The sequence below is a fragment of the Azolla caroliniana genome, unplaced genomic scaffold, assembly GCF_043228905.1.
Source record: "Azolla caroliniana isolate FFs.n. ecotype wild unplaced genomic scaffold, voAzoCaro1.0.p SCAF_17, whole genome shotgun sequence".
Lineage (NCBI taxonomy): Eukaryota > Viridiplantae > Streptophyta > Polypodiopsida > Salviniales > Salviniaceae > Azolla > Azolla caroliniana.
In genome coordinates, this window is record NW_028230452.1 from 6,647,147 (window position 1) to 6,663,438 (window position 16,292).

The following is a 16,292-nucleotide window of genomic DNA, read 5'->3' on the forward strand; positions in this document are numbered from 1 at the left end:
TGAGGTTTTTGCGCAATGCCAAAACTAAACAAGGAAACTAAGCAGTGACTAGCACAGATAAGAGAGAGTCAAGGAAATAAAGCAACAAAATCTAGTGGTAAAACTACTACACATTTATACTTTTATTATGCACTTGAACCAAGACAACCACCAAACGGGCCTTCTTAAACCTAGCTTTTATAAGGAGAGAAAAAAGGTTCACACTAGGTCAACTAACTAGCTTTTCCACCCACTCTCAATGTGTACTATCTCCTAGCAAAGGCAAGTTGGCACAAAGAAATCTTACTAACTATGTGGATCCATCAATGAACTAGTTCCACTCCCTAAGTGAGTCTCAAGACAAGAAAGGCAAAGTGGTTCCTTGCACACTTTGTTGGTTGCATAGTATTCTACTTTCGTCAAGACAATTGTGCAAACCTCAAGCCTTAATCTCCATATTGCTCTCCATGTCACACTTCATTTGTTGCAATTTTCAATTATCGCAAACCTCAAGCCTTAATCTCCATAACGCTCTCCACATCACACTTCATTTGTTGCAATTTTCAATTGTCACAAAATGTGAATATCAAGATGCAAACTTGTAACCTCTATACAAGATTCTTATACTCTATCCATCACACTACCTTATTTCAATTAAAAAATATTTCTTTCTTTCTTATTTAGAGCTATGTGGCTCTATATGTCTAATACATGTAGATACTGGATGTATTCACATTGTCTCATTTTGACAAACTAGGACATATTTATAATATGATCAAAGGGCAGTTGCCCTAACTCAAGCAGTATAAAACTTAGTTTGTAAGTGTGGCCATTCCTTGTATTGTAACGTTTGAATAATACAATTACAATTCGTGCCTCTCTATCTCTCTCACTCTGAGTTGATCTTGTTGTCTTGCAACTCTCTACTTAACATTTTGTTCATCCTGCTAATCAATCTTCAACTTGGTGTTCTTCAACATCTACATGTAACATGTTCGTGTTCAGAAGTGGAAGGATCGTGCTCAATTGGAATGATAAGGAATATTCCATTTGATTTCAGGGTTTTTTTAACCATCTTACAAAACATGTGATACTTGTATCACATGTGCTCAAAGACTCAACGGAAAAGCTTAAAATCTCACCATGTCAAATGTCACAAATTTATGTTATATTTTTTACCATAAAATTAACAAGTCGTGTTTTTTATAACAAACAATATTCAGAAGGAGCAATTGATTTAAAAACAAATAACCTTTATATCATTCGAGTTCTTACAAACTTATATTATTACCGTTCATGCCAATAATACAATCAAAAGTTATTCCTCTCATAAGAATCACTACTATAGAGCCTAGTATGCAATGGTGACTCATCATCAGATGTATCAATCAAAGCATTGTCTTCATCTAAAAGCAAATGTTGTATCTCCAAATCATGTGTAAAAGATATTGTCCACCTTCGATCTGAGAAGCCTTGTAGGCCATTTCGATTTTATTATGTCTATTGTTGACTTCCTTAAACATCTAGCTTTTGTCAGTGTAAAGTCATACACAATTATATCCACCTCTTGCATGTCAAGGGTTGATGTGTTACGAATATTTCTTTTCCGCTTTCTATTTCCTCTTGACTTTGGGCATTCCATCATCTCCAATGTATACTTGCCTGTAAATGCATTCTTGCTTTTAGTGTTGTACCAATGCACCTTTGTAGACTTTATCTGATTCTAGTTTTCATGCATCACCACGTCCAATACTTTACCAATCCGGAATTGGTGCCACATGTCATTGTCATATGCATGTGTGGCAATTAATATCCCAACCTTTATTTCTTGTGTGTTTCCTTGCCAACAGGCTTCAACTGCTTTTGTCATCCTCGGTCCCACATTAATGTCTATCTGTTGTGGATGGAGCAAGTTGTCAAGATCTGCATTAGATGCATGAGGTGGCGTTTGAGAATTAATTAACATACTTTCTTTTCCAAAAAGTTTCCTAATCTAATAGTGAATCAAAGAAATTTTAACATGTCTCAAATGCCCAAACGTTTGATTGTGATTGTATAAATTGCATCTGGTCTATTAAATTCATTGACTTCAGAAATATTCTAGAGACTGTTGGAAAGTATGTATATATATGTATGTATGCAGACCTGTTCTCTTATGCACAAAAAACAACACACACATGATTGTGATTGTATAAATTGCATCTGGTCTATTAAATTCATTGACTTCAGAAATATTCTAGAGACTGTTGGAAAGTATGTATATATATGTATGTATGCAGACCTGTTCTCTTATGCACAAAAAACAACACACACAGAAAGTACAGTGAAACGAGACTTAGATAGTAGATCGAACTTTAATGGAAAGCTTCTTATTGCTTTGTTTTCTCTCAGAGATACAATCGTCTTCTCGTCATCACTCATTACAATGTTAGGTATTTGCTTATATACTAAGCCCTAACTTATTAACGAGTTCACATTCGGACGGATACAAATTGGAAGGAGATGTCCTTTTATGCCAATAGAGACTACACGTTTAATAGATTTCTACCAACTTCTTGATTTAATAACATTTGGTTCCTAGAAACATCAAACTTATAATTAATCATTCCACACTCAATTTCATTTCAACAACTTGTTGATGTCATGATATGGCAAGACTCAAACCCATGACCTTATGTTACATGGGTCGAGCTCTTAACCATTACACTATCTATTGTAATACATAGGGTATTATTTTTATTTAAGTTTTACTATAGAAAATTAATGTATATTCCAAATTTCTCTAGAACATTCTAGAAGCTTCAGGACTACTCCTGAGAACACTATAAAAGGAGGCACAAGCCATTATTTCGAACCAAATTGGTTCAACGCCAATCTTAAGCCTCCTAGCCTTCCTTGTATATTCTTCTCACATAATATATTGTTGTCATCATCATTTTCTCTCCCTCAATGTCTCACTCTCACTCTCTCTCACTCACTCACTCACTCTCTCTCTCTCTCTCTCTCTCTCTCTCTCTCTCTCTTTCCTTCTCTCAAGTGTTCTACACCCTCTATTCCTCTTAGTACTAATATTCCTCTCTTAATACTAATTTCTTCTCTGTCTCAGTACTATTCCCGAGAGTTGAATGTTATTAAAATTTGATGATTTTATTTGGTTTGAAGAACATGTGATATTGGTGTATAAGTTATTGTATATAGTCTGAAATTGCATAATTGTAGAAGGAATCTAAAAGTGGAATGCGCGATCCTTCCACTTCTAAACGCAAACATATTATGTTGTTTTTGTTTCCGCATTGACGGTCTCATATCCAACACTATACACAATGGATGATCACCAAATGGCATCCATGCATGTATGCCAAGTGGTGATCATCCGTGATCCCATCTATGCTATATAAGTTGAATATTTGCTTAGTGTTGAACAATTCTCGTCCAACGCCAATCTGCAACACCCTTGTCATCTTGGTCTTTGGGTAATACAAATTCCTGTTTTCTTGTTGTATTTGTCTACTTGTTTTGTTATTATCTTCTTTTCTTCGAAATCAACATTGTTTTCAAAGCTTCGGTTGTGACAATTTGAACTGGAATACACACTTTTTTTCCTTAAGTATCTAGCTAAATCTTCACATCACAATGGCGACTATAAGTAAACAAGAGTATATGCGTATTCTATCAAAACTTGACCTCCTAACAAAAAAATTTGTCGCATTAGAAGAAGAGAATCACAAACTTCTTCGTGACTTGGAGTAAGTGAGTGTCAAAATGACACAACAACACGACAACAATATTGACAGAGTGACAACCAGAGTTGCATGGCCATTGCCAAGAACCTCATATTTCATGCATGTACTAAACACATAGAGATTCAATATCACTATGTGTAGGAGCTAATAGACAACAAGACTGTGGAGCTTGAGTTTTGTCAAACGTCAAAGAATTTTGCAGACATCTTCACAAAGGCACTTGGTGCAAAACAACTACCACCTTTGACGACTAGGAGTTGGTCTAATTGTCAATTCAATGGGTTATCAATTGAGGGGGCGTGTTAGATATTATCAATGATCAACCCATGTTGTCAATTTATCCCTACATGTATTCCTAGAACAATTCTAAAGAACATTGAAACATCATAAAGACACAGTAATCATTATGAAATGTAGGGACTTTTGGGATCATTAATTTGTGAAATTTTCTAAGTATTGACAACCCAAATGTATAAGCATACTCATACTTGTCATACCTTGTACGAAAACAACATATTTCATGCATTTGGCTCTGTTGAGAATCAAGCTCAACATAACACAACCTGTGAACACACCTTTTGAGAATCCATGATTACTCAAAGGTCAAGAGTCACACCACTACTCTCTACACATTAACTATGTGTCATATAATCATATTTTATAACACATAACTAATGAGTTACATATTCCCCATGACTATGAGTCTTCACATTCCCCAAGAGAGAGTAGTTATTGTAGTTAGTTAATGAAGAGAGAGGGTGACTATATATAAAGCACCATTCTCCTACTTTATACTATGTCGATTGTGACTCGTTGTAATGCTACATTTTGTATTTCCTGTTCTACTTTTGAATATACATCTTCTTCTTGAGTATTCCTTTTTCTATTTCCTCTCACACATACACATAACACACATATCTTCCGCAACACAATAATCATACCCCATTCTTTACATGCTCCCCATAACTATTTAGATTTTACCAAGTCCATGTACATTAATCTTTTGTCGCTACTCTCTAAGCTCAAATAATAATCACAATGATATACATTTTGAAGCTCTCTCCACTATTCCAATTTCATTGTGTCACATACGACAAAGAACTCATCTTGAAACCCATCAAATTAAGAAGTCTCCACTTTGAGGACGTGTTGTCAAACTTCTGATGCATAATAACCTTTGATTTTTTACATTGAAAATTGTGAGTAATTTTTAATATGCCTCAAGCAAATCATCAATGACTCCTTGAAGCTCTTGAACTCAATGTCATGATATGGCAAGACTCGAACCCATGACCTTATGTTATTTGGGTCGAGCTCTTGACCATTACACTATGTATTCAGGATATTATTTTCATTTAAGTTTTATTATAAAAAATTAATGTATATTCTAGATTTCTCTAGAACATTCTAGAAGCTTCAAGACTACTCTTGAGGGCACTATAAAAGGAGGCACAAGGCATTATTTCGAACCAAATTGGTTCAACGCTAGTCTTAAGCCTCATAGCTATTTTGTACTTACTCTTCTTATAATATATCATCTATTATTATCGAGAGAGAGAGAGAGAGAGAGAGAGAGAGAGAGAGAGAGAGAGAGTCTTACGCAGTCCCATCCTCTTAGTACTAATAGTACTTCCCTTATCTAGTACTAATTCTCTCTTAGTTTTAGTACTATTCTTGACAGTTTGAACTAATTTCTTCCTCTAGTCTTCTTTTCGGTTTCCCTCATCCTCTTACCCCTTTTTTTCCAATACTATGGCTATGGTTAGCGCCCAATAATATCAATCCGTTTTTCCCGAGCTATAGTGTCTAAAAGAAAATTTTGTTGCATTGGAACAAGAAAACCAACTATTGTTAGGGGATCTTCAACAAATCGGTCTAGAAAAACAACAAACACAACAACAACATGGGGAGTTAGCGTTATGTGTACAACAACTCGAAGAAACCATCATAGCGTTGCAACAACAAGGATCAAGTCCCCAAGGATTTCATAAAGAGCCCAAGATTGGACTTCCTGTGAAGTTCGATGGAACGTGATCGCAATTCAGGGGGTTCCTTAATCAGGTATGTTTAGTCATTCAAATGCATCCTTCTCGATACCCCATTGATATATCCCGAGTAGGCCTAATAGGCACGTTGCTTAGCGGCTCAGCCTTGGCATGGTTCGCTCAGCTTCTAGAAAAATAATCGCCCTTGCTTAATAACTTCAAAGACTTTATTAGCGAGTTTAAAGCCTACTTTGGAAATACCGACAACATCAAGACGACGATCAACAAAATCTGACGATTGCGTCAAGGCAATTGTCCAGCCTCTGCCTACGCGGTGGATTTCCGTCTACTCACCTCAGATATCCCTTAGGATGATCAGGCACTAATGGAGCAGTTTTGCTACAGCCTGCGAAATAATGTCAAAGATTTACTTTTAACCTTCCCCGAAGAACCAAAGTCTCTTACAGAGGCAATCAGTCGAGCAGTCTGATGTGACAACCGCCTTTTTGAACGACATTCAAAACGTCAATTACAAATACCACACCCTAGGCCGGAGCCCACATACGCCTCAGTCGCAACTAAACCGTTTGCATGAGATGTATCTTAGGCAAATACTCCGACACCGATGGAGATCAACACCATGCGTCGACGTGGCCCGTTATCGAAAGAAGAAAAGCAACGACGATGTGTAAATTGATTATGTCTTTATTGCAGTGGACCAGGGCATATCACAATCAACTATCCCCATAGGCCAAGAAGACAAGTAAATCAAATTGTAGCCTGTACTAAACCCGAGTCAATTCCCTTATGAGTGTCTAATAGTATTAATAGTACTGATAGCCCAGGAATCTCAAACAAATTTGAAATCCTTAGTCAATTAGAAGAAGAGTTAAACGACTGAGTCCAGCCAAAATAGGAGTCATTTGGTTGGACAACCCTAGATCTGTGCAGCTCATTCGTGGTTCCATTCCATCTAAGCAAGTTAGCAATGTGTTCTTAGCCCAAGTCAAGGTTAGTACTAAAAGTACCCCTCCAGTACACGTGTTAACACTTTTAGATTCCGGAGCCAATTCTTGTTTCATGGATCGGATTTTTGCCCAAGCTTCTCAGATATCCTTAAGAAAACTTCCTCGCCCCACATCTTTAGTAGTCATTGATGGTCGTCCCATTGCTTCCAGGAATATTATAGAAGAGTCAGAACCAATTCAGGTTGTCCTAGGTAGTTTTGTGTGTGTGGTATCATTTAATATAATTAGTAGTCCAGAGCATCCCATTGTCCTGGGATTACCTTGGTTTGAATTACATAATCCAGACATAGATTGAAGAACAAGAGAAGTCTGGTATCGACAACCCTGAGAATCTACTCATCAAGTTTCGATCATTTCACTCCATCAATTACGTGAAGAAGGACGCAAGGAGGCAATGTTTCTATTTGCAATATCAGTACATCCTTCTAGCAATACTAAGAAGGAATCCTTAGTTCAACTTCCGGCGAAATATCATCCTTATGCCGATGTATTTGACAAGGTAAAAGCCGATACTCTTCCTCATCATCGTCCCTACGATTGTCCCATCAATTTACAACTAGGAACAAAGCCACCATGGGGACCAATTTACAACTTGTCACCAACTAAGTTAGAAGTCCGTCGATCCTACATAGAAGAGAATTTGGCAAGCGGGTTTATTCGTCACTCGAAATCTCCCGCCGGTGCACCCATTTTCTTTGTCAAGAAGAAAGATGGATTGCTTCGTCTCGTTGTTGATTACCGCGGCTTGAATAAAGTCACCATCAAGAATAAGTATGCACTTCCCCTTATATCAAGTCTTTTAGAGCGAGTAAATGGTGCCAAGTTTTTTACAAAAAACGACCTACGAGGAGCATATAACCTCGTGCGAATCCGACCGGGAGACGAATGGAAGACCGCTTTTCGCGCCTGATATGGGCACTTCGAGTATACCGTTATGTCGTTCGGTCTAACCAATGCACCCGCAGTCTTCCCGCACATGGCAAATGATATATTCAGAGACCTCTTGGATATCTGTTTGATCATCTATCTGGATGATCTATTGATTTATTCGAAGACCCAAGAAGAGCATGATTCTCATGTACTATTAGTACTAAAACGACTTTGAGAGAATGGTCTTTATGCCAAACTGGAAAAATGTAGCTTTGACTGCAAGCAAGTGGAATTTCTAGGCTACGTCATCTCCTTAAAGGGCATCTCCATGGATCCAGCTAAAGTCAAAACTGTGCTAGAGTGGCAAACTCCACGTTCGTTACGAGATGTACAATGTTTCCTAGGCTTTGCTAACTTCTACCGCAAGTTTATACAAGATTACGTGAAGATTATTTTGCCTCTCACACAACTTACCAAGAAGGGACATGCATTTCTTTGGTCCAATTCAGAAGCGCATATGGCTTTTATGCATCTTAAGAAAGCCTTTACATCAACTCCTATTCTAGCTCATGTGGATACAAACAAACCATTCATCATGGAGGCCGACGCATCGGATTTCGCCCTCGGTAGCATCCTTTCACAACAAGGAGATAAAGAGAAGTTACATCTTGTGGCATTCCATTCGCACAAATTTGATGCCGCAGAAATCAACTACGAGATACATGACAAGGAGTTATTAGCCATTGTTGATTCATTTATGCAATGGCGGCACTTCTTAGAGGGCTCTCCACATCAGGTCATCGTCTTCAGCGATCATAAAAATCTTGCTTATTTCCAGAACATTCGTGTACTAAATCGACGGCAAGCTCGGTGGGCCCAATTCCTCACGCGTTTTGACTTCAAAATCACATATCGACCGGGGAAGCAGCAAGGAAAAGCAGATGCACTATCGCGACATTCATATCTTGCACCTCGTTCTGGTGATCCAACATTTGATAATCAAAAGCAGGTAATCTTGGGACCAACACGTTTGCACACAACACATATTTTTCACACTCCACTGGATTCCCAAATTATCGATGCCATACGTGCCAACTTAAAGACGGATAGTTTTGCTCAAGCCATTCTAGCACAAATTGATACCTCTCGGGCATCCTGTTCCCGGTCTCAACAACCAGGTATGGACTACCGACAAATTGAATATCATGATGGTTTATTATTCTTTAAAAAGCTCGTATATGTTCCCGATTGCTCTTGTCGCCTTCAAATCGTCCAAAATTGCCACGACACCCATACAGCGAGACATTTTGGTAGTACTAAGACGTTAGATCTAGTTCAACGATATTTTTGGTGGCTCCATATGCGACGTTTCGTCGACGACTATGTTCGGACCTATGATGCTTGTTGCCGAGCAAAAATGCCACGACATCATCCATATGGCTTGTTGGAATCCTTACCAATTCCAAGTAAGCCGTGGCAATCCATTTGTGTTGATTTTATCACATATCTTCCAGTCTCGAAGGGTTTTGATGCTATCTTAACCGTTGACGATCGATATACTAAGATAGCAAATTTTGTGCCTTGTACTAAGGCCATCACAAGTGAAGAAACCGTCGCCCTTGTCATGCGTGAGGTATTTCGGCATCATGGCCTCCTAGACAATATCATCAGTGACCGAGGACCTCAATTTGTCTCAATATTTTGGAACCGTCTCTTTAAGATGCTCAAGGTCTCTTGAAACAGGACGATTGGGTTGATATTCTCTACTTCTCGGAGTTTGCTTATAATAACGTTATTCATTCCTCGACTCGGGTCTCCCCATTTTACGTTTATACCGGTTCTCATCTTCGTTGGTATGTGATCGACACCCCGGAGCTACCTACCAATCCTCATGTCAAGGATCATTTGGAGAGGCTACACAAGATTCAAATGGATTTATCTACTCATCTTTGTCATGCTCAACACACACAAAAGACTTCTGCGGATCGTCATCGGCTTCCCTCCTCTTTTGCCATCGGAGATCGAGTATGGCTCTTATGTCGTCACATCAAGACTATTCGACCGTGCGACAAATTGGACTATCGACGACTCGGTCCTTTCCGTATTACCAGTAAGATTAATGATGTCATGTTCCGCCTTGATCTTCCTCCTCCGCACCTTCAGATACATCCGGTCTTCCATAGTTCTCTTCTTGAACCTTATAAGGCTAACACTATTCCCGATCATGTAACATCACCGCCGCCCTCGCTTGAGTTGGACGCCGACCCGGAGTATGAAGTTGTTGTCGTCCTCGACTCCAAGTTCGTTTGCAACAAACTTTATTATTTGGTTGATTGGCTCGACTATAGTCTGAGTGAACGTACTTGGGAACCCGTCGAGCATGTCACCAATGCTTAGGATCTTCTTGCTGATTTCTTCTACCGACAGTATCCGAACAAACACGATCCTTAATCAACGCCGACTCGTTACACTTGTCGTCTTAAGGGGGGGATAGTGTCATGATATGGCAAGACTCGAACCCATGACCTTATGTTATATGGTTCAAGCTCTTAACCATTACACAATCTATTGTAATACGTAGGATATTATTTTCATTTAAGTTTTATTATAAAAAATTAATGTATATTCCAGATTTCTCTAGAACATTCTAGAAGCTTCAGGACTACTCTTGAGGGCACTATAAAATGAGGCACAAGGCATTATTTCGAACCAAATTGGTTCAACACTAGTCTTAAGCCTCATAGCTATTTTGTACTTACTCTTCTTATAATATATCATCTGTTATCATCATCTCTCTCTCTCTCTCTCTCTCTCTCTCTCTCTCCTTTTCTCTCTTCCTCTCTCGAGAGTTTTACGCAGTCCCGTCCTCTTAGTACTAATAGTACTTCCTTTCTGAGTACTAATTCTCTCTCTGTTTTAGTACTATTCCTGACACTCAATGTTACAAGTACAATAGTACAAGACTATGTGACCTTGGTCATTACACTTAAAGATATGCATTCCCCTCTTACAATTCTTCGATCTACTATTAGGGTGGAGATCACTTTACCCAATACCAAATCCATGGTGCCTAAGAAAGATCTAGGTTAGGAACTATTAACAAATTGTCATGATTACAAAGTTCTCAATGACAATAGAAAGTAGTTGCAAAAGCTAACAATTATAGATAGTAACAAGACAATAAACTATATATTTTACAAGAATTGTAAACAAATTTTGGTTCAAGACTTTTAGATGAGCAACAAGACAAACACTTAATTGGAGGGAGCTCACCTTGCAGAAGCCTCACAAGGTAGGCATATAACAAAACCACTTTAGGGGTTCACATCCCAACGCCTCTCTTTATACTAGACTTAGAGAAGTTTAGTTACAACCATAGATTGACATATTCGAATTCTTGGGGGTTCCCAAACGAATGCATGAAAAAACATTCGTTAAAAAAAAAAGAGAGTTCATACGCTCCCTCCTTTTTCGTTTCCTAGATATAAAAAAGGGGACTTCACAATAAAAAGGGGACAATAAAGAAGGGACTTAACACTAATAAATTTTTATAATAAATGTCAAAGTATTCATTTTATTTTTAATACATAATTAATAATAAATAAAATATTATAAAGGTTCATTAATTCCTCCCTTTTTGTTCTCCCCAAATTTGTGGATATTTTTATTTGTCATTAAAAAGGGGACTTCCACTAATCAAATTTCTATAATAAATATAAAAATACTCGTTTTTTTAAATAAATCAATTAAAAATAAATAAAGTTCATAAACTCCCCCTTTTTTATTTGACACCTAGAAACGAGACTTAATACTAATCATATTTTTATAATCTATTAATGAATGATTGTTCTTTTTTCTGTGAATTAAATATATTTTGTTTTAAATTAATTAATTCTTTTTTATTATATTTATTTTGCAAAACGAATGGTTTTATAATATTCTTGGGGCCATTTCATATTCTTGCATATTAAGAATATCACAAACGTGTCAATCTATGGTTACAACATTCTATTTATTGACCTAAGGAATGACAAAGTAAGCAATATCGTTCGCAACAACATCATCATTCTAGAACTCTACTTCCAAAAACTTTTGGAAAAAATTAAAATGTTCCATGATTATGTTACACAATAAGCTCATTGAATTAGAAATATCCAGATCAATTCTTCCTTTGCAAGAAATAGAACTATGAATTTTTCAAACGAATTGAGTGAAAAAATCATAGTTACTAGTATATGATAAATAATAAAGAACATAACAAAGGAATGAATTTTCAGGTACCCAAAAAGAGAGATCTCCAGACAAGGTGTCATAGGAGACGATATCTTGGGATAACCTGACCAGCATTGCCAGGGTTACAATGACACTTTAGCAGCCCTACAACACAATGAAAGCTTTTGTTAGGCAATACAAGGAAATGTGTGTACTTCAAAAGCATAGACTTCAGAGAAGCCACCATTAAAGCAGCTAGTGCCAAAGTCATCAGTAATTATGAAATCGGATTTATCTACCAATTTATGTATGTATATGTATGTTTCCAAACAATGTATGTGATGTGAACAAGATTGTGAATTCTTTATGGTTTAGAAAAAAGTAATCAATGTTCAGGTAATACCTTGGTAAGATTTGGAAATGCTTATCAGTATACGAAAAATGCTACCTGGGGCTTCATGTACACTTCACTTGCCAGTATCTATACTATGCCAAAGAGCTTGATAAAAGAGCTGAATTCCCTCTGGATTCTCAATCTGACTTTGTCCTTGTAAATCAGAACATAGGTATCACCATAACTGAGCAAGTGGGCTTTCTGATTATGTGTCTCTCAATCAAACAATTTGTCATTGCCATGATGTCGTCTTCTTTATTTCATCTTCTTTGACTTTTTGGATTTCAATAACATGCATCAAACATGTGAATCGCAGCTAATGATGCACACGCAAGAACAAGAGGGAGGAATTCAGTCATATTTCATTATTTTATAGATGTCTATAGTAGGAGAGAGTCATCCCAATCTCTCTTCACCCTTCAATAGATGCAGAGTAAGTCTGAATAACCCTTCTATGCCCTCTTTCCTGCTCTGGCTTAGCATATTTCTGATGCCTTGACTCTGTGCTTGATAATTTATGCATGAATTAATTCATTGTGGCACATCAATACATATATTGCAGCCTCAGTTCAAGAAAAAACATTTCCAAAGAGGAGATGCTCATTATTATTGAGGCTGAAATTCAATGATTGGCACTACAATTACTTCAAGATGAGGTACATAACCTTCTTCCATAATTGATTTATTGAGCATATCTAACTTCTTGTAAATAAGTATGCTTTGTGGATTGATTTTACCTCCAACTGAAAATTCAAACACCTTGTTATCAACCTCAATACACGATTTTCCAGGTTTTCTCCATGCACAAGCTCGTTTTCTAAGGAGCTGTATCTTCTCTACATCACTCCACATGTTACTATCTGCATAGATGTTCGACATGAGCATGTACCCTCGAGCTTCTGTAGGTTCAATCTCCATGATCTTATCGAAACATTGCCTACCTATAAGTGGATCAGTGTATATTCTACAACTAGTGAGCAAAGAAAGCCACCCAGTAATGTTTGTTTGTACAATTATTGAATCAAGTATGGCTTTTGCTTCTTTCAACTGCCCTCCTCTGCCAAGAAGATCCACCATGCAATTATAATGCTCAGTATGTGGTTTCAGGCCATAATCCGCAAGCATAGATTGGAAATGCTCTTTGCCTTGATGCAAAAGGCCCGCATGGCTACAAGAAGCAAATATGCAAGTAAATATAGCACTATCTGGCTTCACACCATATCTCTTCATGTCTACAAAGCATTGTAAAACCATGCCATAGTTACCAAAAGATGAATAACCAGATATAATAGCCCCCCATGCTTTTACATCTTTCTCAGGTAAACCTTCAAACAGTTTCCGTGCTTCAATCAGATATCCACATTTGGCATACATGTCTACAATCGCACTTCCCACGGCAACATCAATAATTTCATCATTCTCTAAAATTGAGGCATGTATTGACAATCCTTGTTTCATTGCAGCTATTACACCACATGCTCTCAAAGATGCTAGAAACACAACTTTGTTTGGTTCCACATTGCACGTGTGCATCTTAGCAAAGAGTTCTAACACTTCATGACTTTTACCCTGTTGACCATATCCAGTCATCAATGCACCCCATGAGATTACATCCTTGCACAATAATCCATCAAACACTTTCTTTGCATCCTCAATGCGACCACATTTAGAATACATATCAACAACCATGTTTCCAACGCCTATAAACATGAAAGGATCACCTGCAACTATCAAGAAATGTATCAATCTGCCATGATCAACATCTTGCGTGATACCACAGCCTTTCAAAACACATAAGAATGTAACTTTGTCTGATATGATACCACTGACATGCATCTTTCTATGCAATTCGATGGCATTCTCCGCATTTCCGAGTTTAACATGCGCCGAGATGATGGAGTTCCACGTGTAAACAGTAGGGTTGGTTACCTTGTGGAAAGCTTCTTCTGCATGAGGCAAGCTACCACATATGGTGAAGAGACGAATGAGGTGATCCGCCAACACAGAGACCGAATCGAGACGGGAGGATGCCATGAGAGACTGGACATTTCTGGAAGCAGAGAGGTCTTTCGTCCTCCTGCATTCCTGCAGAAGGTCGTATATGGCGTCCCTGGTGATCGGGAGCTTCTGCTTCTCCATGGAGGAACGTCGTCGTCATCGTCATCACCACCATGGGAGAGCACAATATGCCCCTGAGTTTTTGGTATTTCCCCAAATACCCTCCTCCTCCATTGTCACAAGCCCTCTACAAGAAATTGTGCTTCTTGTTGCAATGTAATTAAATTGCAAAAGAAATGCGAGTTCTTCTTCTTCTCCTCCTTCGAAGAGAGATCCATCTCCTTCAATAACCCCACCAATCGATCCACTCGAAACAAAGGCAATCGATCGACTCGTGGCCACACTTGGAAATTTGTTCGTGAATCTCGTAGGACTATGTGCTCCTGTTTACGTTTGAAGGGTTTTAATATGCCTCCAAGTAGAAGTCTGGGGAAATAAAGAAGAATTGTGTAGACATTTCAAACGTGACCTTAGAGCTAACCTTTTAGACATATTCTTATTGGAAAAGAGAATGTTACAATTGACCTCCAATTTAAGGACTTTAAATATTGAAATACTAATAATTAGTCTCTTATATATTTGAAAGATGCCCTTGGAGCTAACATTTTAGAGATATTCTTATTGAAAAAGAGAATGCTACAATTGGCCTCCAATTTAAGAACTTCAAAGATTGAAATACTAACAATTAGTCTCTTATATATTTGAAAGGTGGGTGCCCTTGGAGCTAACATTTTAGAGATATTCTTATTGGAAAAGAAAATGTTACAAAATGGCCTCCAATTTAAGGACTTTAAGATTAAAATGCTAACAAGGGGTCTCGTAGTTATTTTGGTAGTATAAGTACATTTCCTTAGTGGTAAGTTCTTAGACTAGTAGCGTTAGGTTTGGGGCCTGAATTCTTATTTCCTCGCCTCTTTAGTACTCCATACATATCCTCATAATTGAACGGGTGCCACTATGGAATGTGGGGTTTGAACCCATGATATAGGGAGAGGGACATCCAATGATCATTTGGCAATTCTCTTCATCCACCAATGAGAGATTCATGTTGACACAATGACTTGATCGTTGCATGTCGTTGCCACTTTTAGCTTGATTTGTATGACCTAAATGCCATCTTTCATCAATATTCTTTTTGCTCATAGCACTTAGCTATCAAAGTGGAAGATCATTTTTGCACTGCACACAAATGAACTTTTTGTCGAATACGGGTTTCTAAGGGTTGTATTCACATTGTCCCTTGGAAAACTAGGTTTAGGACAATTTTGTAATATATGTCAAAGGGCAGTTGCCCTAACTTAGTTAGTATATAACTGAGCTTTGTAACCTAGCTCATAAGGTTGTTGCTATTGTGGATGTTGCCTCTTTTATATCTGTAAATCTAAGTTTACATAATACAGTTACATATTGTGTGCCTCTTTGTCTCTCTTTCTCTCGCTTTGTCTCTTTGATCTTGCTCTACTATGCTAAGTTGGTGATCTTCACCATAAGGTATTGTTCATGTTTCCGCATTAACGGTCTTAGACTCCAACATCTGGTATTAGAGCACGAGGTTATTCAACTCGTTGTTGGCGGTCATCTGCTTTCAACAACATTCTTGCCCCTGTCTTCTTGAAGAACCTGAGCTTAAGATCTCACCTTGAGAAGAGAAAGACAACAGAAGATTTGCTCTCTACTGAGCTAGATCACTCTTAAGGTAAGCCAACCGATTGTACCTTGCTTCTATGATTGCGGCCGCTCAAACTGGAATCCCTATCAAATCGGCCTCAATCATGCTTTACCAGGTTAGACACTTGTCATAACCACTCAAAGAAAATCCAGCCTTAGGAGCAACCTCATCTGTGCTTCACTCGGCTAGACGAAATACGGGAAGAATAGTTCAAATTTGTCCCTCCAATCGTTGTAGTCACTCAAAGCAAGATTGACCTGAAAAGAAGGCACTTAATTGTTAGGAATATGTCCCTCCAATGGGAGGAGCCGACTGCTTGGAGAGAGCCGACTATCGAAGACATGGAGCAGCCAA

At 38.0% G+C, this 16,292-nt stretch overlaps 1 protein-coding gene across 2 annotated transcripts; it reads right to left on the bottom strand.

The window, feature by feature from the left end:
* Positions 1–11,962: 11,962 nt before the first annotated feature.
* LOC147853019 (putative pentatricopeptide repeat-containing protein At3g11460, mitochondrial) lies at positions 11,963–14,377 on the bottom strand. Of its 2 annotated transcripts, XM_087332760.1 has the most exons (2): positions 14,141–14,262; positions 11,963–13,932 (listed from the first exon to the last, which is right to left on the bottom strand). In XM_087332760.1, the coding sequence occupies exon 2, from the start codon at positions 13,919–13,921 to the stop codon at positions 12,818–12,820; it is 1,104 nt and encodes a 367-aa protein (XP_087188886.1). In that variant the 5' UTR covers positions 13,922–13,932; positions 14,141–14,262; the 3' UTR covers positions 11,963–12,817. The 2 variants fall into 2 exon arrangements, with proteins under 2 accessions (XP_087188886.1, XP_087188885.1); XM_087332759.1 differs by having other exon boundaries at positions 11,963–14,377.
* Positions 14,378–16,292: the final 1,915 nt, after the last annotated feature.

Bases quoted from the DNA above. Each gene is read 5' to 3' on its own strand.
- LOC147853019 (XM_087332759.1), bottom strand. From the start codon at position 14,350: ATGGAGAAGCAGAAGCTCCCGATCACCAGGGACGCCATATACGACCTT.